The sequence below is a fragment of the Haliotis rufescens genome, unplaced genomic scaffold (assembly GCF_023055435.1).
Source record: "Haliotis rufescens isolate VD_foot unplaced genomic scaffold, xgHalRufe1.0.p SCAF_9, whole genome shotgun sequence".
In the NCBI taxonomy this organism is placed as follows: domain Eukaryota; kingdom Metazoa; phylum Mollusca; class Gastropoda; order Lepetellida; family Haliotidae; genus Haliotis; species Haliotis rufescens.
In genome coordinates this window covers 17,596,973-17,623,111 of record NW_025964383.1, presented here as the reverse complement: position 1 = coordinate 17,623,111, position 26,139 = coordinate 17,596,973, and the positions used below count along the sequence as shown (strand labels likewise).

At 40.0% G+C, this 26,139-nt stretch overlaps 1 protein-coding gene across 1 annotated transcript; it reads left to right on the top strand.

Moving 5' to 3' along the window:
* The first annotated feature begins 8,458 nt into the window (after positions 1-8,458).
* LOC124119853 (glutamate receptor ionotropic, delta-2-like) lies at positions 8,459-25,311 on the top strand. Its single transcript, XM_046482512.2, has 10 exons — positions 8,459-8,547; positions 13,823-14,031; positions 14,351-14,482; positions 14,638-14,826; positions 15,141-15,247; positions 15,482-15,566; positions 15,663-15,987; positions 16,514-16,731; positions 17,010-17,275; positions 17,789-25,311. Exons 4-10 carry the CDS (start codon positions 14,788-14,790, stop codon positions 17,994-17,996), a joined length of 1,248 nt encoding a protein of 415 aa, XP_046338468.2. The 5' UTR covers positions 8,459-8,547; positions 13,823-14,031; positions 14,351-14,482; positions 14,638-14,787; the 3' UTR covers positions 17,997-25,311.
* Positions 25,312-26,139: the final 828 nt, after the last annotated feature.

The window sequence follows — 26,139 nt, the reverse complement described above, 5'->3', positions numbered from 1 at the left end:
ATTTTTGACATGTTTGTATTCTGTGGGATGTTGCTATGGTCACAAAACATGCGTAAAGACACATTATATACAGGAATCTAGTCGCGAAACAATTCGTCTTTTCGATCACAGAAAACCGTTGCTAATTTCCTTTATTTTCATAATTGAATTCGATTTGTCACCTGCTTGTGTAAAGTTTTCCATCAGGTCTTTGTTTTGTTTGTTTGTTGTTAAACGCCGCACTCAGCAATATTCCAGCTATATGACGGCGGTCTGTAAATAATCGAGATTGGACCAGACAATCCAGAGATTGACATCATGAGCATCGACCCACGCAATTGGGATACAATGACCAACAACCAAGTCATACACCCGATCCACCCGATCCCGTTAGTTGCCTCGTGTGAAGATATGCAGGATGTTGGAAAAACACAATATACCGGTATTTTCCAAACATACAGTGATAGTATTCATTAGTATTGTCGTGAGAGGTGGTTGTAGCAAGAGGCGACTAACGGGATCGGGTGGTCAGACTCGCTGACTTGATTGATGCATGTTTTGTTTCTTTGCTTGTTGTTTAACGCCCACTCAGCAATTTTCCAGCTATATGACGGCTGTCTGTAAAATAATCGATCGATGGCAATTGGGATCGATGGCATGTATCAACCAAGTCGGCGAGCCTGACCACCTGATCCCGTTAGTCGCCTTTTACGATAAGCATAGTCACCTTTTACGGCAACTATGGGTTGCTGAAGACCAACTCTATCCCGGAAACTTCACGGGTCGTTGATGCATGTCATCGTATACCTGTTTTCCTGACATCAGATCGAGACTTGGCACATTGCCTTAAATACGTAATGTCAGCGATAATACATACCAGTCGAAACTGATGACTAAACCGTCAGCGTTGTATTATATTCACTTCGAGTAGTTAGTTTTATAGCAGTCCGACATTTTTTGGCCATTTGAAATTGTGAATAGTGGCATTAAATATAATATATTTAGGCCCCTTAATCAGTTGTTGATCACTCTTCATATAAATGCATTAGCTATGTACCTGTTGTGAAGAACGCATTCATATTTCAACTCTCCCTTGAAATTCCCTGACAACGAGGCACATCTTTTTATACTTCAACTCTCCCTTTGAGCCGATAACAAGTAACGATATTCGCAAATGTACAAGTATTTCAATTCTTCCATTAAACCATATAATGATGTGAGAACGAATGTCCTTTTATGTTTTTGAAATATCCTTTGGACCCCAGTGAGGGTTAGACACTGATCATCAACTGTGTATCATTCAACCCTTAGTTTGCATCCATAGACATAGACATTGAATAGTTCCAGTGTATACATCCTTAACAGAAGATGTTAGGGAAGTGAACAGTCCCAGTGTATAGATCCTTAACAGAAGATGTTGGGGAAGTGAACAGTCCCAGTGTATAGATCCTTAACAGAAGATGTTGGGGGCAGTCAACAGTCCCAGTGTATAGATCCTTAACAGAAGATGTTGGGGAAGTGAACAGTCCCAGTGTATAGATCCTTAACAGAAGATGTTGGGGGCAGTCAACAGTCCCAGTGTATAGATCCTTAACAGAAGATGTTGGGGCAGTGAAAAGTCCTAGTGTATAGATCCTTGACAGAAGATGCTGGGGCAGTGAATAGTCCCAGTGTATAGATCCTTAACAGAAGATGTTGGGGCAGTGAATAATCCTAGTGTATAGATCCTTAACAGAAAATGTTGGGGCAGTGAATAATCCTAGTGTATAGATCCTTAACAGAAAATGTTGGGGCAGTGAATAGTCTCAGTGTATAGATCCTTAACAGAAGATGTTGGGGGCAGTCAACAGTCCCAGTGTATAGATCCTTTACAGAAGATGTCGGGGGCAGTGAATAGTCCAGTCCCAGTGTATAGATCCTTGACAGAAGGTGTTGGGGCAGTGAATAGTCCTAGTGTATAGACCCTTAACAGAAGATGTTGGGAACAGTGAATAGTTGCAGTGTATGGATCCTTTACAGAAGATGTTGGGGCAGTGAAAAGTCCCAGTGTATAGATCCTAAACAGAAGTAGTTCCTTTGGATACTTGATTGAGGCATTTTGAGAAAATTAGTTTGCGAACCTTCCAAATATCCAGGTTGGGAGAGATTAAATTTTATTACATGAAATCATATGGTGGTCTGATAAAATTTATTTTCATTTTCTCAGTTATATCGGTAACGCCATCAAATAATAACCACAGTATTGTTACACTCCTAACAATGATACTTCTAAGTTTATAAATAAAAACATCACAAAAGGTGATGTGTTTTAAAAATGATTAATTGCAGTATCAGGACCACAAGGCTGCTCATAACTTTAAATTTGGCTGTTGACCATTTAATGTTGAAATTTACATAAATACACAACAGAGTAAACTCTGACAAAATGTCACTTGGAAGTAATGATTTTTATTTCCAACGTATTAAAGGTTATTATAGTTAATACTTATTCACATGAAGTGCCCATTAATCATAATGTAATATGTCAACGACAAAGGACAGTCTCGAGGATCTGCCAAATAAGATTATATAAAATTACCAATTGATTGAATGGCTATCATGCAAGTGATGCTTATGGGTGTATTATGTCAACAAAAGGTCACGCTCTCTCAAACAAAACACGATCAAAATCAACCCTCAAAAGGCAACCGACATTTGAAATTCCTTTTCAAAGAGGCACAATTCATAAAAGGTCTGGTCATTTCATTCTAGAAATTGTATGGTAATGAGCGAATGAGTTAAGATTTATAGTGACATTTGCAATATTCCAGCCATATCGTGACTAAATAAAGTAATTTAAGAAATAAACGACGAGGTTTTTATCGTACAATAAAACACTGCAGGGAGAATACACAATGAGAGGCCCCCATTCCATCTTATTTACAAGATTTTTCACCCCGACACACATTTTCAGTTACAAAAGAATGTCACCAAGTTATTTTCTATCATCAAATAAAGTAATTGCATATACGTAGGGCCTTCATCCTGTTTTCCTAAAGTATTTAATTTTGAAATCAAGTCAGATAGAGCCATTTGCTTTTCCCCAATTTCCTGCAATGCGTTAAATTAAAAGTAGTTACAAACACACTTACGTATGTTGAGACCCATCACCTTTAGCCTCATGCCTAATGTCACACCCATGACGAGCATGTACAATCTGTATGTTAACAGGCCGCCGTCGCATGGCAGGAGTACTGATAAGCATGTACAAGCCATATGTTAACAGGCTGCCGTCGCATGGCAGGAGTACTGACGAGCATGTACAATCTGTATGTTAACAGGCTGCCGTCGCATGGCAGGAGTACTGACAAGCATGTACAATCTGTATGTTAACAGGCCGCCGTCGCATGGCAGGAGTACTGATAAGCATGTACAAGCCATATGTTAACAGGCTGCCGTCGCATGGCAGGAGTACTGACGAGCATGTACAATCTGTATGTTAACAGGCTGCTGTCGCATGGCAGGAGTACTGACAAGCATGTACAAGCTATATGTTAACAGGCTGCTGTCGCATGACAGGAGTACTGACAAGCATGTACAAGCTATATGTTAACAGGCCGCCGTCGCATGGCAGGAGTACTGACAAGCATGTACAAGCTATATGTTAACAGGCCGCTGTCGCATGGCAGGAGTACTGACGAGCATGTACAAGCTATATGTTAACAGGCCGCTGTCGCATGGCAGGAGTACTGACAAGCATTTACAAGCTATATGTTAACAGGCCGCCGTCGCATGGCAGGAGTACTGACAAGCATTACAAGCTATATGTTAACAGGCTGCTGTCGAATGGCAGGAGTACTGACGAGCATGTACAAGCTATATGTTAACAGGCCGCTGTCGCATGGCAGGAGTACTGACAAGCATTTACAAGCTATATGTTAACAGGCCGCCGTCGCATGGCAGGAGTACTGACAAGCATTACAAGCTATATGTTAACAGGCTGCTGTCGAATGGCAGGAGTACTGACGAGCATGTACAAGCTATATGTTAACAGGCCGCTGTCGCATGGCAGGAGTACTGACAAGCATTTACAAGCTATATGTTAACAGGCCGCTGTCGCATGGCAGGAGTACTGACGAGCATGTACAAGCTATATGTTAACAGGCCGCTGTCGCATGGCAGGAGTACTGACAAGCATGTACAAGCTATATGTTAACAGGCCGCCGTCGCATGGCAGGAGTACTGACGAGCATGTACAAGCTATATGTTAACAGGCCGCTGTCGCATGGCAGGAGTACTGACAAGCATTTACAAGCTATATGTTAAACGGCCGCCGTCGCATGGCAGGAGTACTGACGAGCATGTACAAGCTATATGTTAACAGGCCGCTGTCGCATGGCAGGAGTACTGACAAGCATTTACAAGCTATATGTTAACAGGCCGCCGTCGCATGGCAGGAGTACTGACAAGCATTACAAGCTATATGTTAACAGGCTGCTGTCGAATGGCAGGAGTACTGACAAGCATGTACAATCTGTATGTTAACAGGCCGCCGTCGCATGGCAGGAGTACTGACGAGCATGTACAAGCTATATGTTAACAGGCCGCTGTCGCATGGCAGGAGTACTGACGAGCATGTACAAGCTATATGTTAACAGGCTGCTGTCGCATGGCAGGAGTACTGACAAGCATGTACAAGCTATATGTTAACAGGCCGCCGTCGCATGGCAGGAGTACTGACAAGCATGTACAAGCTATATGTTAACAGGCCGCTGTCGCATGGCAGGAGTACTGACGAGCATGTACAAGCTATATGTTAACAGGCCGCTGTCGCATGGCAGGAGTACTGACAAGCATTTACAAGCTATATGTTAACAGGCCGCTGTCGCATGGCAGGAGTACTGACAAGCATTTACAAGCTATATGTTAACAGGCTGCCGTCACATGGCAGGAGTACTGACAAGCATGTACAAGCTATATGTTAACAGGCCGCTGTCGCATGGCAGGAGTACTGACGAGCATGTACAAGCTATATGTTAACAGGCCGCTGTCGCATGGCAGGAGTACTGACGAGCATGTACAAGCTATATGTTAACAGGCTGCCGTCGCATGGCAGGAGTTCTGACAAGCATGTACAAGCTATATGTTAACAGGCTGCCGTCGCATGGCAGGAGTACTGACGAGCATGTACAAGCTATATGTTAACAGACTGCCGTCGCATGGCAGGAGTTCTGACAAGCATGTACAAGCTATACGTGAACAGGCCGCCGTCGCATGGCAGGAGTTCTGACAAGCATGTACAAGCTATATGTTAACAGGCCGCCGTCCCATGGCAGGAGTTCTGACAAGCATGTACAAGCTATATGTTAACAGGCTGCCGTCGCATGGCAGTAGTACTGACGAGCATGTACAAGCTATATGTTAACAGGCCGCCGTCGCATGGCAGGAGTACTGCTGTTCAGCGTCAGGCAACTGACAAACACTTACTTTTTATGATTTAGTTGGAATCGCAAATGGACGCAAATGCAGACATTTCTTTTGATTATGGAAATGGTTTCAGCTGTTAATGATACATATCTGGATATTAATACTTTTGGTACAGGTACAAAGTCTGTGACAAAGAGGGTCGACGGGGTAGTGGTAAAAGCATTCATCCATAGCTAATCCACTCACTCACTCACTTAACTGTAATCAACATCTAGGCAACTATTTATTGACCTACTTATTGACTGAAAATAGAATATTAACATCAGACCCTCTTCTCCAAAACGATTGCAAACCTATCAGGCTGGAGTGTAAGAAACTACATCTAAACGTCGCTCCGGTGGGGTAGGACATCTATGTCATCCCAAATTTTCAGTGATCCATTCATATAGTTTAAACTTTAATTTTGCCTTTTACACGGTTTAAGTGGATGATCGATTATTCTCTGGCCTTGCCGTTTTATATTTCCGGGAATGAAGCTGAAAATTTTAGCCTGATAGTTTGTGAATAAATAGTTTATTCCTAAATTCTTTGGAATGTTCCATTATGGGAAAAATAGAAAGAAATCATCCAGCAGTTCCATCGGCCTAGTCTTGCATACTGTACATTGGGCCTGTGAAATTCCAGGTTAGAATTGATCTTCAGCTACCCATGCTTGTCTTAAGAGGCGACTAACTGGATCAGGAGGTCAGGCTCGATGATGCTAATCATGGATACGATATATTGATGGACAACTTCTTTATTACTATTAGGAGCGACGTTTAGATGTTTCTTACACTCCAGCCTGATAGGTTTGCAATCGTTTTGGAGAAGAGGGTCTGATGTTAATATTCTATTTTCAGTCAATAAGTAGGTCAATAAATAGTTGCCTAGATGTTGATTACAGTTAAGTGAGTGAGTGAGTGGATTAGCTATGGATGAATGCTTTTACCACTACCCCGTCGACCCTCTTTGTCACAGACTTTGTACCTGTACCAAAAGTATTAATATCCAGATATGTATCATTAACAGCTGAAACCATTTCCATAATCAAAAGAAATGTCTGCATTTGCGTCCATTTGCGATTCCAACTAAATCATAATCTTTTCTGGCGGACAAAAATAAAGAGTTGTAAATGTTATGCTACTGAAAATATAATATTTGGTCATTCGTCTGATCAATGTTTTTATTCACTTCAAAAATCACACTGATACTTTTCAAATAAAAACAATTCCATCTTTTGATTTCTGTCTATTTTATTCTGCTTCATGTGTGTTTCAGGAGTATTTCATGTCAATTCATGTCATTTCATGTCGTTTTACTTCATTATTGACCGCAAATAAAGCAAAGTACCATTACTCTAGATTGTAAATACAAATAAACTATACTCAAAAACATTGCTTTGCAAAAGAGCATTGATTTTAGGAAACATTAGGAAATTTATGGTAATTACAAAATGTTATTTACCAGAAGCAATGTAATTAATTCAAATACATAATATCACAATTATATACATGAAAAACTAAAGATGTTAGTAAAAATGCTGTTGTATTTACCTAGTTGTTGACCACTTTAATCACATCATGTGACTACCTAGCCAGCTGCCATGTGGCTCTGTGCATGCCTTACATGCCTTGATTACATGCATTTATAAATAGACTGGGGCAAAGCGCACCCTATTGGGCTTAAGAAAATGAAAATAGTCTACCTTGATACCCAACTGAAGCATCATAAAATGAAGACACCTTTAAGTGTATGACCATTACAGTTATATCAGAGCAAATTTATTGACAAAACTCATACCTGGTGTAACAACTCAATTAACAATATCCATATCGGGTCTGACCACAAATTGCGTTGGTACAGACGAGGCAGTGGCGGCGTATTGAAAATAAATGTCAACCAAACACTGGCCCAAACGTGCAAGAGTTACCAGGTGGTTCTGGTCCTGTCGTAGGCCTCGGTCCATTTGGAGAAAACAGCCGGCCATGGCAGTAGAGCAATGTTATGCTGCCTAAAAAGGTCTGTTACAAAACGTGGAACGTGTGGGAGGGAATTATCCTTCTACAAAGGGACGTTACGTCTATGCATTGCACAAAGGGTAGAACATGATCTCGAACGATGTCGTCCCGTTATCGTACGCCATTCAAAATGAGTTGTCTTATAAGTTGAGATGCCACCCCATACCATAGCATTTTCCCCTCGACGTTGAATAACATAAGCCTAGCTAAAACGTTCCCTGGACGCCTGGAGAACCTTGCACGACCACCATAGCTGTCCTGATGAAACCCGGACTCATCTGAGAACAGAATACTGTCCCAGTCTTGTCTTCTGAAACTCAGACGCTGTCTACTGCTCACGGTAACGTAGAAGCAAAATTGGGCGTGCACGTGCAAACTGTGAATCACGACCTTAAGGTCGAGGAGAGATATCTTCATGAATGTGTATTGAAATATGCATTAATATCCCCTGCCCGGGTTTTCGGCGTGACGAGCGAACGCTTTAACCACTAGGCTACCTGACCGCCCCGCATTAAGAAGTTCAACTGTTCAGTAGGTCATAGTTGCGGAAAATTACAATGAACTTCAGTTTCAGATCTCCATAACGAATATTTAATATCCGACTAAAGATTGCGGCTTCCTCCCATTAGCATTTTATCCTCAGCAGTTTGAACTTTACATAAAGTAACCTCTCTGTGACACTGTATGTGGTAAGCTTATTACTGGTATAAGTGGATACGTCAACATCAAATGTAATTGCTTTAGAATATTACTTTTTGTAAGAATTACACATTGGACGTTTGGAGGCGTCTCAGGATGTGTGCAATTACCACTAGCTATGAGAGGAAATTGGAAACATACACAGACTGCCTGACTATAGATAGGATGTGATGTTAACAATTACAGGGTGTGACCATGCATATGTTTACACGATCATTAGGGGACAACAAGGGTATCAGAGTATAATTAGAGGAAGTTGTTAGTGAATCCATAACAGCATGTAGATTTCAAATCTATTTCTCCTCTGTGGGTAATCCTTTCACGCTGATGGGAGGAGGTCACTCAACCAGTTCATGCATTCTTTGTCAAAGAAGATCAGACTTGGATAGAATCTAATGCTTTGAAGGTTTGTGTATCGTTTTGCGTATTAAGAAGTGTTGCTACTGTTCATTGAGTGTTGCAGTCTAGTTTGGTTTGGAGTGTTGTTTGTAATGCGTGCAGTGTAGTAGTACGCTTTCTGGTGTTTCTAGTTGGTTGCAGTGGGGGCATTTACCTGTTTTGTGTTTCTTTATCTTATGTAGATATGGTATAGTCTTGTGTGACATGTGTGTAGTTTAATTATTGCCCTGTCAATGTTTTTGGATTCATGATGAATCTTGACTTTTTTGAGTGGCTTTTGGAGCACATGTTTTAGTTTGCAGTTTGAGTTTTGCCACTTTTGGAGAAAAATAAATTCTAAGTGATGCTCTTAATTTAGTTTTTGGATATTGGTAGGTTAAGGCTCGTGTGGGGGTTTTGGCGGTGTTTGGATCAGTTGCCTTATTTATTTTCCAGGAGAGTGTTCTGTCTATTTTTGGGGTTTGAAGTATGGGTGTGAAGATGCTGTTTGGTTTGGTTTTAAGTCGTTTAGGTTGTGTAAGTTTAAATAATCTAGTATGCGTTGTGACATTGGTGTTAACTGTGGGTTTTTGCGAGCGAGCGCTTGATTTTCCTAGACTGATGTTATGTTTGAGGATTTGTTGGATGTGGGTGTTTGACTCTTTTGGCATATATATATGCAGTGTATGAGGGACGTTGGAAGTGATATGAATTGTGTATTTGCTGGCCATGGACAAGTACTTAATGCTTTATAATGTCAGCAATTTACTCTATGAAATATGAACTATGAAATACAAAAGTCGTGAGTTTCATCCGTGCATGATTCATTTGGCGTTAAGCCTCTAATTCCAGGTCGTTGTATTTCACACTCACATTGTACATAGGACACTGTTTGATGGTTGGGATGACGAAATCGGACGTGTTGAAGATCAAAGAGGAAAGGAAAAGAGTGTTTCTGAGTCTCCTTTGAGGACACTGGACCATGTTAGAGTTCATTGCCAAATCAATATATATATATATTCCGTTGTTCCGCTATGTCGGTTGTATATATATATATATATATATATATATATATATATATATATATATATATATATATATATACCCAAAACCACCACACGAGCAAATGTCGGTAGTATATATATATATATATATATATATATATATATATACACATACATATACATACATATATATATATATACATATATATATATATACTACCGACATAGCGGAACAACGGAATCCAATCATGAAACGACAGGTGTAATGAAGGTAATTGTCTGTAAAATTATTTTCGAGGGAGACACGCAAATCACCTTGATGGTATGCTGTTGATTAACTTGCATATGGTTGCCCTGGGTATTGCCCGCCTTTCCGCCATACCCCAAGCTGGGCCCCGTTGGCGGGTGCTGGGTCTATGGCGTTCACTCTCCGCCCGAGAACATCCCACAAATGCTCCATTGGGGATATGTCAGGGGACTTAGCGGGCTAGTCCCATCTCCGTATGCCTTCTCGTTGGAGATAATCGGTGACGAACTGTGCACGATGTGGTCAGGCATTGTCATTTTGCTGTTCAACATTTCTACCGATAATTCTAGCCAATGGAACAACGACAGGACGCACAACTTCTTCAACATATCGCTGGCCAGTCAAATGTCCATTCACAACAACCAAATCAGTTTGCCTGTCATGTCTGATACCGCCCCACTACATGACACTTCCGACCCTATGACGAACATGGTATAGAAGTGTTGCCCTAGCATACTGCTCGCCGCCACGTTGCCAGCAACGGTTTCTGCCATCTGCGAATCGTAGGCATAAACCTTCATTCGTCTGTAAACGTGGTGTAACGCCATTTGCGTACAGCCCGTCCCTGGTGTTGAGAAGCCAACCTCAGTCTTTGGTAAGCTGTTAGGGTCACCCCCTTCACCGGGCGCATTGCTTTCGGTCGGGCTGCACAGAGCCGGCTTTTAGTGGTAGATGTTGGAATTTGTCCACCTGTTATTGTACGTAATTCTCAAGTGATCGCCGGAGCAGATATAAATCTAGAGCCAAGTGAAATTAAGGTAATGAGACGATTTTGTTTAGGTGTTGTCATTTTAGGCTTGCCACGCCCATGTCTAATTGCAACTCCGCCCGTATGACCTCACTTGTCCTACAGTCGACAAATTACATTTTTTGATTTGCCATACATTCGGGCAACATTGTATACCACATGGCGACAATAATAGAAGGAATGTAGTGCTCAAGTTATCTCCATATCACATGTGTTCAACAGACAATGAACCTATTGATACTGCTATCTAACAATGATAAATAAAAGTATATCCAAATCAAATAAATGAAATAGTACTAATAGAACGCCATGCGAACACGTTGTTTTTAATTACTCGTGCCACGGATGATTTACATAAAGCTGTAGTCCGGTGAACAAATTGCAATGAAGCTTCTGCCTTAGCTACATACACTGTGGTTAGGTTTTATATGCATCATACATGTACCTATGATCATGGGTTCGAATCCCGGTTCGTCCCGATTATGTTTTTATCCCTGCTCCTTGGTTTCACCAAATTTGGTAATCGTTTAAGACCAGCATTAATTTGGGCTTTCCTCAAACATTAGGCTGACAGGCTTTGATAAAAGTGGAATCCTGTACAAGGGCCGTTAATTCCAACACACACACACACACACACACACACACACACACACTCTCTCTCTCTCTCTCTCTCTCTCTCTCTCTCTCTCTCTCTCTCTCTCTCTCTCTCTCGTGGCTATACAGAGACTCATAACACTGGTTTGCCAGTTTCTTTAAATAAATGCAGGTTCGTTGAACAGTGAATGACTACGACTACGAATCAAGGCTACTACATCCCGCCTGCTTACCATCACCTAACTGCTAAATCCCTATGTCCATCCAATCATCTCTATCAGTCTGCTTGCTGACTCTGTGTCCATTAGACAATTCACTGGCTTCTAATTCACTGGCTTCCACTCATCACTATCAGCTTCCGTGGTTGTTTACCCTCTCTCTCTCTCTCTCTCTCTCTCTCTCTCTCTCTCTCTCTCTCTCTCTCTCTCTCTCTCTCTCTCTCTCTCTCTCGTGGATATACAGGGACTCATAACACTGGTTTGCCAGTTTCCTTGAATAAATGCAGGTTCGTTGAACAGTGAATGACTACGACGATTACGTTAATGTTTATAGCATAAGAGCATCTATCTGCATTCAGTATGATTTTTTATAGGAAAGCAAATTTTGTTTCGTTTTTTTAAATATTTAATCCTGCGATTATAACGGATGCTAAAGCTTCGAACGCTGGTGGTATAGTAAAATATGTATGCAGTTCTTTTGATCCTAAAACATAGTATTTGTCTTTGTACGGTTCTATACTGTATGATACCATTCTAACGACGTGTTATTTGATTCTGGTCTTTGTAAAAGCTGATTTATCTATTTGATCTTTAAAATAACCTATCCACAGAGCTAGATAAACAAAGACCTAAGACCATCATATGATAAAATATTTTAACCTCATTATGCTGACGCATGCCATGATATTGATTGTTTGATTTTATACATTTCAAATATTTAAAATATGCCTGCAGTTAAAAACACCTGTTATTTATCGATTGATCTGTATGGATTCTGGCGTCACATGAATCTGTGTACACCTACAATTTAAACTAAAAATATGTGTCGTTTTCTGATCTATGCATTACACACTCAGTAACGATAGAACACGGACTGCTTTCTATTTTATGCAAGAGATTCCAAACACAGGAAAATGCAGTATTGAACGCCTGAACCAGCTCGCCACGAATGTAGAGTTTGCTGACTTCTCTCTCAGATCGATCAGATGTAGCTTACAGGGATGCATATTTACCCAGCCATCCATGTACATAAAACACACAACTTAAATGATAATAGCATCTAATTAACCCAACTTTTCCTTCATCTCCTTCAGTAAGTCGACAGTGGGACGACGGTATAGGGATTACAGTTAAATGGTATATAAACGTCCACAGTCATGGACGTTATAAGCTTGTACATATATGTAGTTGGTCATATGGTGATTTTCGTTGGTTCGTCCTGTACTCGTTTCGGGAACTTGACAGGTTTGTAGAAAATCAATTTTTTAATATGTTGTTTGTGGGAAATCAGTTTCATAATATTTTGTATATTGTCACTAATATTACACTGCATTAGTTTGGCGCATTGTGTCTGTACATGAATCACACCACGTTGGTACAGGGATTACTGTTAAATGATTTTATGATACCCAAGATTGATGAAGTATATTTAATCGACAATGTAGTCAATATTTTACTCATCTTGATCTGTAGATACATTACAATAGTCATAAAAGACTGATTACAGTAGCAGCTTTTAATAAAGATTTTCTTCACCCTGCAGTCTTGTAATATAAACCTTCTCCTGCAATCTCTCTTAATGCCAGCTGTTGTTTTTCCCATCTGAAATTTGAGTGAGTAGAACTGTTTTAAGCCGCTTTCAGCAATGTTTCAGCAATATCACGACGGGGACACCCGAAATGGGCTCCACACATTGTACCCATGTCGGGAATGGAAAACGGGCCTTCGTCGTGACGCTTCCCGCACATTTGAAATATACATGTAGTTATAATCTTAGTAAGTGCATGTTTTCTATATGAGTAATCGTGTAAATCAAACCATTATCTGCAATGTACAACATGCCGCGAGGGATGTGTCTGGGAACATGGTAGACAGAGAAACTATGTGATATGTATCATTAATAATAGAAAACATAGATACGATTCTTGAGTGTACATTCGTTGGTTCCTACATTTGGCACTTTCAAGTTTGTTAATACGGATATGACTACCCTTATGATATTCACGCTAAATACATCCACTCTGCTTTTGCTGGGAGAAAGCTAAAAGCGGTGTAAAATCCAATTCACTCACTCATTTTCACTAGATGTATACATTGTGATTACATATTTCAAGGTACAAATGTGCGTAATGGATTTCATCTTAAAATTTATTAAACAGCACCTTCCAGAATAATACTTGGAAAAAATGAACTACATCACCTATTAAGCAAGATGTCTCTCCATCCGGGTTCATCTTTGATTTTTGTTAGTCATTCATCAATAGGTAAGTAAATCTTCCTTTACTTCTTCAAATTCAAGGAATGTATTTGCCAGACATCGTTGAATCTGTGGTCTGTGATTATGTTTTTTTGCGTTCACAATCAAGACAAATTTGCCTACTCGACATCTTATAGTGTTCCTGATATTATTTCACGTTTTCATTTCTAAACAGGAAGAAACATATATGACACTATTGAAGACTGGACTACACAGCATGGTGTGACTGCACTGTTCATCCATGTGCATGCCTTTGAACAGAGTCTGACCGACGTGATTGAGGAAACTCTCCCGAAGAACAAAATCAACATTTATCGCAAATTATTCAACTTTGTCGTCTTTTGTGATGGTATCAACAACTGCTTGCCACGCATCACACATATCGTACGTTTTACAAACCTAATACACGTATTTCAGATATTCGTTTGGTAGAAATACTGGTTTCACCTGTGAGTTCAACAGGCTATTTCTAAGGAAAGCTTGTTTTTTTATCACAACATACAAAACGCTATCATCATGTGTATTAATGATTTGTTGTATCTGCGAAAGTCTTCGAGAAAAGACAAGGAATGCGGACAAGGAACACATATCTGAGATATTCATTTCATATAGGTTTGACCGTTTCTAAGTAAAGCTTGTCTTTCCATCCCAACGTACCAACGTTATCATAATGTTTATTAATGATTTGTTCTATCTTCAAAAGTCCTCCAAAAAAGACAAGGAAAGCGGACAAGGAACACTGCTACGTCATTTTTCGAAATGGTTCTTCCTGAATGTGGACCCGCCATTAACAGAAGTATATGCTGATCTGGACAACATAGCGGTAGCAGTCAAGGTAATCAGCAACAGCATATATCCGTTGAGACGTTAAAATCAACTGACACCCAACGTGTCCAAAATGTTTGAAACCATTGTCAGTATTGACTCAATATGATTATTACACTGAATATAAGTGTAGCTCCTAAAGTGGTTTGTTTCAATCGTTTTTAGGAAAAGAACATATCTGGTCGCTCAGATGTGAAAATCAGCACTCTCTTGTGGAAGTCCAACAGCCGGAAATGGTCGCAAATCGGTGACTTAACAAATAATGGGGGCACATACCCCGCCTTCATTTCTCCTCTTTTCCCCAATACGGCATACATGTTGAACGGAAGAAAACTAAAAATTGGCATCTTGGAGGTAAATAACTACAGCAACATGCAGATATTTGAAACGCTTTTTGATAATTTATATCACATAATAGAGTAATGACAAACCTATATTTGACAGTCGTGATGATATTTAAAAAGAATTTGAAACTATCTTTCTAAAGAAATCAACACGTACGTATTTCAATTAAAGACTTAGGTTTCAGTAAAACTGATTCACATGAATAATTTCAATATTGCTCACTGAAGCCATACATAATATCTCTTATGCATTTGGCTTAAACATAAACATAACTAATGAATGTTAAAAGATAATTATTCTCGTGATAAAACTTGTTTCTGCAGTGGCAAAACTTTTGCAAGAAATCAGATTGTTCAACAAATGGCTCCATTGTGTACACTCATGTTTGCAAGGATTTATTCGACAGCCTTGCCGAATATCTCAATTTTACGTACGTATAACAATAAACTCCCCCTTATTTATATAAGTATAAAGTTTACTATTGATAATTTGTCCATACATTCTTAAGAACAATTTCTTAACTACGCCAATCTAGTGTCATATTTCAAAGATAATAGTATCATATGTAATGTCTGTCCCCTACAACTCACATTCATGATGCGTGTTGTGAAGAAATGAAGAGCCTGATATGTTCTATGACCAACATGTTTCACTTTCACTTCAGATATGAACTGATCGAACCACCGGACAAGTCTTGGGGTGAATTGTCCGAAACATGGAACGGTCTTCTTGGCATGGTAGCACGAAATGTAAGGAGAGAATATATTGTGTCGAACTGTTTGCAAACGTAGATCCATTGGAAAATTACACATAAAGCCATTTCCACCTTGTCTGTCTTTTTTCAGGGTATCGATCTTTCGGGCATACCTTATGGAATCACCCTTAAAAGATCCAAGGCCTTTGCATTTTCTTATATCATGTACCAATACGAATGTGAGGTAGTCCATAAGAAACTGTCAAATAATGATAACCACTGGATGTTGTTGGTGTCTGTTTTTAAATGGGAAGTGTATGTATGCGGACTGCTGACGATGGCATGGTGCATAGGACTCTATACATTGCTGGAACGATACAGTGTTGGAGAGCATTTCGAGGCCGGGGAGATTCCTGCATGTCCACCATCAACATCAGACAGTGTCATGACGGCCGTTCTTGTGCCGCTACGTCAAGGTACTCAGCTGTCATTCAGATTCAGGACAACATTGGCTGTCAACTTTGGTCCAGGGAGTTTATATTATCGTTGGTCTAACGTTGTAGTATTTATCATTCCTTAATGCCTCTCCAGTAGTCGGGAATGTGGTCCACAATTAATCGATTAAGATGTTTTGGGGGACAAAATAACTGGTATAAATTTCATTAACCCACATCTACTACAACTGAGTGCTATAACTCCAATCACCACATTACGTTGTTCGGCCAATAAGTCAAATCATAATATCCTTGATGATAATAAGGTTTTGACCTCAAGGATGTTATTAGTTTGATATTTTTAAACACAATAATACATTTTGTTTTAATCTTACTACTACTGCTGGGACTGGCCATATTGTATTACGGCATTGTAACGTAAACTACAGGGCATTTTGTTCAGAGGGAGGTAACTCTTGTTCGAATGATGAACTATTGCAAATTACTGTAAAATGAAAGCATTGGGATTTCGTTAACTTCCCTTGTGTAGTGCGCTTAATATCCACAGGTTCGCTGCATCTCCCACGGGCCAGTTCAGGACGCATATTCTACACAAGCTGGGTGTGGTTTTGCATCATCATTGTCGCAGTTTACACGGGTAATCTGGTTGCAATTATATCAGTGGTAAAAGAAAACATACCCTTCAATACGATAAAAGAGCTTGCAGAAAATGACGACTTCAAGATTATCATTGCTAAAGGCACATCTTATGTAGATATCTACAAGGTAGGTTGCATGATTGCAATGTAAACTGTTGAATTGTAATGTCCTTTTGCTTCCCCCAGGTCCCCTTGTATTGTAGAGAAGGGTAAACATCGAAATAGGTCATGGACTGAAACTTTTGTCTGATGTAAGTGATTAGCAATACCCCAAACATTTACTACTTAAATGACGTTTGTAAATCATATTTGATGTCAGGAATGAGCTAATAAGCTACTACCCATATTCCCAACGTACTTCTATCAACTGATTTCTAAAAAGATGTGTTTTGTATTGCTTTTCAGTATTCTAATGATAGTGTGAGCAAGAAAATCTGGACGAAAGTGTTGGACGCCCGATCTGCAGATATCCGAAACTCTCTGGACGAGGATCTTCACATTAAGATGCTCCTACAGTCTAGCTACTACGCATACATTACCGGTTCAACCGAGACTAATGGTATAGAAAAGATGGTTTTTAACCTCCGAAAGATGAAATGTAGTATTGGTCCATATTTTCTAAGCCTACCCTTTCCTGCCAATTCACCCCTTGCGGAGTTATTTTCAGACAAGTAAGTACTAAAAACGCATGTTTCATGTTTAAATGACAGTCTAAGGCGAAAGAAATTTATCCCATTAAGGAATATATGCTTTGATTCAATATTTGTTTCAAATTGTACAATATATGTTAATGTACTCGAGTGAACACAATCCCTTCTGAAAGAAAGATTAACATGTAATTATTTTTTTATTAAAGAGGTTATTGGTATCAATTCATAAATAAATTGCAAGTGATTCTGCAGCATTTGATCGGCTAACCTACAATTTATTTGACGTTTATGTTTCCATAACCTGAAAAGAAATTAGACCGCGTCAACTAACGCACAAGTGTTTCCTGATTGATTGATTGATTGATTGATTGCGCTGAACGATGTCACTGATTGTAATTATTGTTGTCGATATTTGTTTGTGTTTATGATCAAATAAATTACTGTTATTTACGTTTATACCCCCATAACCGCAAACAGTCTCAAAAGACAAGTCTTAAGCAGTAGTACTATAAATACTACACCTTACTGTTCCAGACTTATGCGTCTATATGATAACGGCATGCTGGAAGCCTGGGCAAGAAAATGGTCCAGCACAAAACGGGAGGAAGATGTACCTGCAATGACGAAGGTTGACATGAGTAACATGCGGAGTGCCTGGACAATGTGTGTATCAGGAATTACAGTAGCCATCACGATTTTAGGAATTGAACGTTTCCTAAACTACCAAATAAACCAAGATTGATTGACTATTCTATGAAAATGAACACATGAATGTTACTGTTAGTTACAGTCACATTTCATGACATCTTCATGGCTTCGGTAAATCAGGTTAAACTATACTATTCAAAAACAGTAAAAGAACACCCGATTCTTTGATATCGCTATAGTTAATCTGTCATGTCATGCCATAGTATACATTACTCTTCTCTGGTATAAGAAAGTCCCATGACAGATTAACAAAGGTAATATGAAAGAATCGGGTGTTCTTTAACTTCTTTGGAGTAGCAGATAAGCCATAATATACTACTCAAAAGAAGTTAAGGATCACCCAATTATTTACTATTACTATAGTTTATCTTTCATACCATTACAGATTAACAATAGTAATTTGAAAGAATCTGCTGATCCTAAAGTTCTTTTGAGTAGTATACTAGTAATCGAGCGTATCCTGAAATATCGCTTAAACAATGATTGAACTTGTTTTTAAAAAGGGTCTTATCGTCCAGTGTTCCCTAGTTTGCTATGCTTCTTCAGTTAAAACGTATCAGTAACTGGTGTTGCACCATACCAGACATTCTACTCCTCAAGACATATCCTTCTTAATACTTTTCATATTCTATGCCAAAAAGCATAATAAATGCTTGATCATATCTTTTGAAATATAGGGAGGGAATGTGTGAGTATGATTTTACACCGCTGATAGCAATAATCCAGCAATATCCACATTAAAAATGGGCTTCACATGCAGTACTTATGTAGGGAATCGAACCGTATTATTCTTTCGATTTTAATCGAAAGATTCACATGTGGCACTCCGTGTCTGCGATAGCTGTGACTTTATATTTGAATAATTGTTTACTTTTATTTACATGGGAGTTATTGTCCATTGATTATTCGCTCATTCGACTGCATCACAGACAGTTAAAAGTATAATATACCTTAAACAGTGTATGTTCATGGTTCAACACAGAACATGGAAAAAACGTACATTTTTCAACAGCAAAATCCCAGCAAAGTTTCTGTATGATTTCAGTGTACAAAAAGCATGTATCTGAGCTTGAATAAATTACACATTGGTACAAGTTTAAGGCCTCGGTGTTCATAAAGGTTTATTGTAGACATGTGGAGAACATTTCTCAATATGTGGTATCAGTGGCCAAAATGATGTCCGGTGCAATTCCCGATTTTGGCTTGAGTGATATGTCCCCTTATTGTTCCAGATGTAGAAGTGACTTTCCTTTTATGTGTTTGTAAGATCGTGTGAGTGACGGATGCTACCGCTAGGACAGGACATATGTTCCCTTATTTTCCAGATGTAGAAGTGACTTTCCTTTTATGTGTTTGTAAGATCGTGTGAGTGACGGATGCTACCGCTAGGACAGGACATATGTTCCCTTATTTTCCAGATGTAGAAGTGACTTTCCTTTTATGTGTTTGTAAGATTGTGTGAGTGACGGGTGCTACCGCTAGGACAGGACATATGTTCCCTTATTTTCCAGATGTAGAAGTGACTTTCCTTGTATGTGTTTGTAAGATCGTGTGAGTGACGAATGCTACCGCTAGGACAGGACATATGTTCCCTTATTTTCCAGATGTAGAAGTGACTTTCCTTTTATGTGTTTGTAAGATTGTGTGAGTGACGGGTGCTACCGCTAGGACAGGATATATGTTCCCTTATTTTCCAGATGTAGAAGTGACTTTCCTTGTATGTGCTTGTAAGATTCTGTGAGTGACGGGTGCTACCGCTAGGACAGGATATATGTTCCCTTATTTTCCAGATGTAGAAGTGACTTTCCTTTTATGTGTTTGTAAGATTGTGTGAGTGACGGGTGCTACCGCTAGGACAGGATATATGTTCCCTTAATTTCCAGATGTAGAAGTGACTTTCCTTTTATGTGTTTGTAAGATTGTGTGAGTGACGGGTGCTACCGCTAGGACAGGATATATGTTCCCTTTTTTCCCAGATGTAGAAGTGACTTTCCTTTTATGTGTTTGTAAGATTGTGTGAGTGACGGGTGCTACCGCTAGGACAGGATATATGTTCCCTTATTTTCCAGATGTAGAAGTGACTTTCCTTTTATGTGTTTGTAAGATTGTGTGAGTGACGGGTGCTACCGCTAGGACAGGATATATGTTCCCTTTTTTCCCAGATGTAGAAGTGACTTTCCTTTTATGTGTTTGTAAGATTGTGTGAGTGACGGGTGCTACCGCTAGGACAGGATATATGTTCCCTTTTTTCCCAGATGTAGAAGTGACTTTCCTTTTATGTGTTTGTAAGATTCTGTGAGTGACGGATGCTACCGATAGGACAGGATATATGTTCCCTTATTTTCCAGATGTAGAAGTGACTTTCCTTTTATGTGTTTGTAAGATTGTGTGAGTGACGGGTGCTACCGCTAGGACAGGATATATGTTCCCTTATTTTCCAGATGTAGAAATGACTTTCCTTTTATGTGTTTGTAAGATTGTGTGAGTGACGGATGCTACCGCTAGGACAGGATATATGTTCCCTTATTTTCCAGATGTAGAAGTGACTTTCCTTTTATGTGTTTGTAAGATTGTGTGAGTGACGGGTGCTACCGGTAGGACAGGATATATGTTCCCTAATTTTCCAGATGTAGAAGTGACTTTCCTTGTATGTGCTTGTAAGATTGTGTGAGTGACGGGTGCTACCGCTAGGACAGGACATATGTTTCCTTTTTTTCCAGATGTAGAAGTGACTTTCCTTTTATGTGTTTGTAAGATTGTGTGAGTGACGGGTGCTACCGCTAGGACAGGATATATGTTCCCTTATTTTCCAGATGTAGAAATCACTTTCCTTTTATGTGTTTGTAAGATTGTGTGAGTGACGGATGCTTCCGCTAGGACAGGATATATGTTCCCTTATTTTCCAGATGTAGAAGTGACTTTCCTTTTATGTGTTTGTAAGATTGTGTGAGTGACGGGTGCTACCGCTAGGACAGGATATATGTTCCCTTATTTTCCAGATGTAGAAGTGACTTTCCTTGTATGTGCTTGTAAGATTGTGTGAGTGACGGGTGCTACCGGTAGGACAGGATATATGTTCCCTTATTTTCCAGATGTAGAAGTGACTTTCCTTGTATGTGCTTGTAAGATTGTGTGAGTGACGGGTGCTACCGCTAGGACAGGATATATGTTCCCTTTTTTTCCAGATGTAGAAGTGACTTTCCTTGTATGTGCTTGTAAGATTGTGTGAGTGACGGGTGCTACCGCTAGGACAGGATATATGTTCCCTTATTTTCCAGATGTAGACGTGACTTTCCTTGTATGTGCTTGTAAGATTGTGTGAGTGACGGATGCTACCGCTAGGACAGGATATATGTTCCCTTATTTTCCAGATGTAGAAGTGACTTTCCTTTTATGTGCTTGTAAGATTGCGTGAGTGACGGATGCTACCGCTAGGACAGGACATATGTTCCTTTTTTTTCCAGATGTAGAAGTGACTTTCCTTTTATGTGTTTGTAAGATTCTGTGAGTGACGGGTGCTACCGCTAGGACAGGATATATGTTCCCTTATTTTCCAGATGTAGAAGTGACTTTCCTTGTATGTGCTTGTAAGATTGTGTGAGTGACGGATGCTACCGCTAGGACAGGATATATGTTCCCTTATTTTCCAGATGTAGAAGTGACTTTCCTTTTATGTGCTTGTAAGATTGCGTGAGTGACGGATGCTACCGCTAGGACAGGACATATGTTCCTTTTTTTTCCAGATGTAGAAGTGACTTTCCTTTTATGTGTTTGTAAGATTGTGTGAGTGACGGGTGCTACCGCTAGGACAGGATATATGTTCCTTTTTTTCCAGATTTAGAAGTGACTTTCCTTGTATGTGCTTGTAAGATTGTGTGAGTGACGGGTGCTACCGCTAGGACAGGACATATGTTCCTTTTTTTCCAGATGTAGAAGTGACTTTATTTGTATGTGCTTGTAAGATTGTGTGAGTGACGGGTGCTACCGCTAGGACAGGATATATGTTCCCTTATTTTCCAGATGTAGAAGTGACTTTCCTTGTATGTGCTTGTAAGATTGTGTGAGTGACGGGTGCTACCGCTAGGACAGGATATATGTTCCTTTTTTTTCCAGATGTAGAAGTGACTTTCCTTGTATGTGCTTGTAAGATTGTGTGAGTGACGGGTGCTACCGCTAGGACAGGACATATGTTCCTTTTTTTCCAGATGTAGAAGTGACTTTATTTGTATGTGCTTGTAAGATTGTGTGAGTGACGGGTGCTACCGCTAGGACAGGATATATGTTCCCTTATTTTCCAGATGTAGAAGTGACTTTCCTTGTATGTGCTTGTAAGATTGTGTGAGTGACGGGTGCTACCGCTAGGACAGGATATATGTTCCTTTTTTTTCCAGATGTAGAAGTGACTTTCCTTGTATGTGCTTGTAAGATTGTGTGAGTGACGGGTGCTACCGCTAGGACAGGACATATGTTCTTTTTTTTCCAGATGTAGAAGTGACTTTCCTTGTATGTGCTTGTAAGATTGTGTGAGTGACGGGTGCTACCGCTAGGACAGGATATATGTTCCCTTATTTTCCAGATGTAGAAGTGACTTTCCTTGTATGTGCTTGTAAGATTGTGTGAGTGACGGGTGCTACCGCTAGGACAGGATATATGTTCCCTTATTTTCCAGATGTAGAAGTGACTTTCCTTGTATGTGTTTGTAAGATTGTGTGAGTGACGGGTGCTACCGCTAGGACAGGATATATGTTCCTTTTTTTCCACATGTAGAAGTGACTTTCCTTGTATGTGCTTGTAAGATTGTGTGAGTGACGGGTGCTACCGCTAGGACAGGACATATGTTCCTTTTTTTCCAGATGTAGAAGTGACTTTCCTTGTATGTGCTTGTAAGATTGTGTGAGTGACGGGTGCTACCGCTAGGACAGGATATATGTTCCTTTTTTTTCCAGATGTAGAAGTGACTTTCCTTGTTTGTGCTTGTAAGATTGTGTGAGTGACGGGTGCTACCGCTAGGACAGGATATATGTTCCTTTTTTTTCCAGATGTAGAAGTGACTTTCCTTGTATGTGCTTGTAAGATTGTGTGAGTGACGGGTGCTACCGCTAGGACAGGATATATGTTCCCTTATTTTCCAGATGTAGAAGTGACTTTCCTTGTATGTGTTTGTAAGATTGTGTGAGTGACGGGTGCTACCGCTAGGACAGGATATATGTTCCCTTATTTTCCAGATGTAGAAGTGACTTTCCTTGTATGTGCTTGTAAGATTGTGTGAGTGACGGGTGCTACCGCTAGGACAGGATATATGTTCCCTTATTTTCCAGATGTAGAAGTGACTTTCCTTGTATGTGCTTGTAAGATTGTGTGAGTGACGGGTGCTACCGCTAGGACAGGACATATGTTTCCTTTTTTTCCAGATGTAGAAGTGACTTTCCTTGTATGTGCTTGTAAGATTGTGTGAGTGACGGGTGCTACCGCTAGGACAGGATATATGTTCCCTTATTTTCCAGATGTAGAAGTGACTTTCCTTGTATGTGCTTGTAAGATTGTGTGAGTGACGGGTGTTACCGCTAGGACAGGACATATGTTTCCTTTTTTTCCAGATGTAGAAGTGACTTTCCTTGTATGTGCTTGTAAGATTGTGTGAGTGACGGGTGCTACCGCTAGGACAGGATATATGTTCCCTTATTTTCCAGATGTAGAAGTGACTTTCCTTTTATGTGTTTGTAAGATTGTGTGAGTGACGGGTGCTACCGGTAGGACAGGACATATGTTCCTTTTTTTTCCAGATTTAGAAGTGACTTTCCTTGTATGTGCTTGTAAGATTGTGTGAGTGACGGGTGCTACCGCTAGGACAGGACATATGTTCCTTTTTTTCCAGATGTAGAAGTGACTTTCCTTGTATGTGCTTGTAAGATTGTGTGAGTGACGGGTGCTTCCGCTAGGACAGGATATATGTTCCCTTATTTTCCAGATGTAGAAGTGACTTTCCTTGTATGTGCTTGTAAGATTGTGTGAGTGACGGGTGCTACCGCTAGGACAGGATATATGTTCCTTTTTTTTCCAGATGTAGAAGTGACTTTCCTTGTATGTGCTTGTAAGATTGTGTGAGTGACGGGTGCTACCGCTAGGACAGGACATATGTTCCTTTTTTTTCCAGATGTAGAAGTGACTTTCCTTGTATGTGCTTGTAAGATTGTGTGAGTGACGGATCCTACCGCTAGGACAGGACATATGTTCCTTTTTTTTCCAGATGTAGAAGTGACTTTCCTTGTATGTGCTTGTAAGATTGTGTGAGTGACGGGTGCTACCGCTAGGACAGGATATATGTTCCCTTATTTTCCAGATGTAGAAGTGACTTTCCTTGTATGTGTTTGTAAGATTGTGTGAGTGACGGGTGCTACCGCTAGGACAGGATATATGTTCCCTTATTTTCCAGATGTAGAAGTGACTTTCCTTGTATGTGTTTGTAAGATTGCATTGTGTGAGTGACGGGTGCTACCGCTAGGACAGGACATATGTTCCTTTTTTTCCAGATGTAGAAGTGACTTTCCTTGTATGTGCTTGTAAGATTGTGTGAGTGACGGGTGCTACCGCTAGGACAGGATATATGTTCCCTTATTTTCCAGATGTAGAAGTGACTTTCCTTGTATGTGCTTGTAAGATTGTGTGAGTGACGGGTGCTACCGCTAGGATAGGACATATGTTCCCTTTTCGCGATGACTGATATTCGGTGATCCGTTCCTATAATATTCCCGCTACGTTGCCTTTTACTCCCATAAAATCTGTTTCGGGGGATAATGGAGATATTCTTTGGCGTAGGCGTTTCATAATAATTACGAATATGGAAAGAATTTTGTTGCTTTTATTCACTGCAAGGAATGTTCTCAAGCTCCACGCGTAAATTATTAAATGATGCATGACTACAGGGATAAATCGATGAAACATTACTGTATGTCGGAAATTCACGTGAGTCCAAATAATGGCACAGGACTGGAATCTAAAACATTGAACAAACTCGTTAACGAGTTAAGGAGCTGACAGACCTCAAGTCAATGGTAATGTACACACATGATTTGCAAAGTTTGCATGTTTTAGTCAACTTGACATGATATTTGGAAATGTTGTTGACATTTGTATGACATCCTGTTTTATTTGCAATTCAGTCGCCTGGTTCTATATTTGTCAAGGGGGTAATAATTGCAGATGTATTTACACTGGTATTACATGCTCTATCAGGGCAAATTCCGAACACCTTACTATTGTAAAACGGTATTTAATGCGGGAAATATAATATAATCATTCGTGTCCTGAAATGTGAATTGAATTTATGTGTTGTGATAATAAAGATTGGAAAAGGTCAAGCAAATTTGTTATACAGTACGTTAGTTTACACAATATGTGGCTTTCACGTTGGACAAAATACGGTCACAAAATCGTTTAACAACAGTTTGGTCCTCAGCTCATGAGTGAGTGAGTGAATTGGGTTTAACGCCGGTTTGAACAGTATTCCAGTTATATCGCGGCGTGTCAGCTTCTTGTGGGAGGAAAGCCCGAAGTGATGTAGGTCTCAGACGTTTACCACGAGCACGGGTATGGTGCTGACAAACCTAGAAACATAACCGGGGCGAACCGGGATTCGAACCCACGATCATAGGTTTCTGGCGTGCCCAAGGGACGCAACTCAGTTCATGAAAGTTAGTTCTGTAAGGAAGAAGAGAAAGTGATAGTTCTACAATTCACTATCAGGAATAGTCTTTCTTTGTGGGTTATCGCCAAACTCAGCAGTATTCCAGCTATGTGACGTCGGACCGTACATAATCGACAACCTGGAATATGGACATCATTAACATCGATCTACGTAATTGGGATTCGGTGATATGCATCAACCAAGTCGCCCGATCCCGTTAGTTGAGTTGACCCTTATGACAAGCATGGGTAGCTAAGACCATTTCCAACCTGGATCTTCACGGGGTTCCAGAATAGTGTATAATAATAATATCTGAAATATGGAATTAGTAGATATGAAGAATGCACCTCGTTTTAATATAAATAAACACGGATATTATATCAAGTCTGAACCAGGCGATCTAGTGACTGACATCATGCGCATCGATCTACGAACATGGGATACGATGGCATGTGTCAGCCGAGCTGGCCTGATCATCACGGGGTTCATTGCC

Bases quoted from the DNA above. Each gene is read 5' to 3' on its own strand.
- LOC124119853 (XM_046482512.2), top strand. From the start codon at position 14,788: ATGTTGAACGGAAGAAAACTAAAAATTGGCATCTTGGAG. The intron at 15,248-15,481 runs GTACGTATAACA...CTTTCACTTCAG, and splicing joins GCCGAATATCTCAATTTTAC to ATATGAACTGATCGAACCAC. The intron at 15,988-16,513 runs GTACTCAGCTGT...TAATATCCACAG, and splicing joins TCTTGTGCCGCTACGTCAAG to GTTCGCTGCATCTCCCACGG.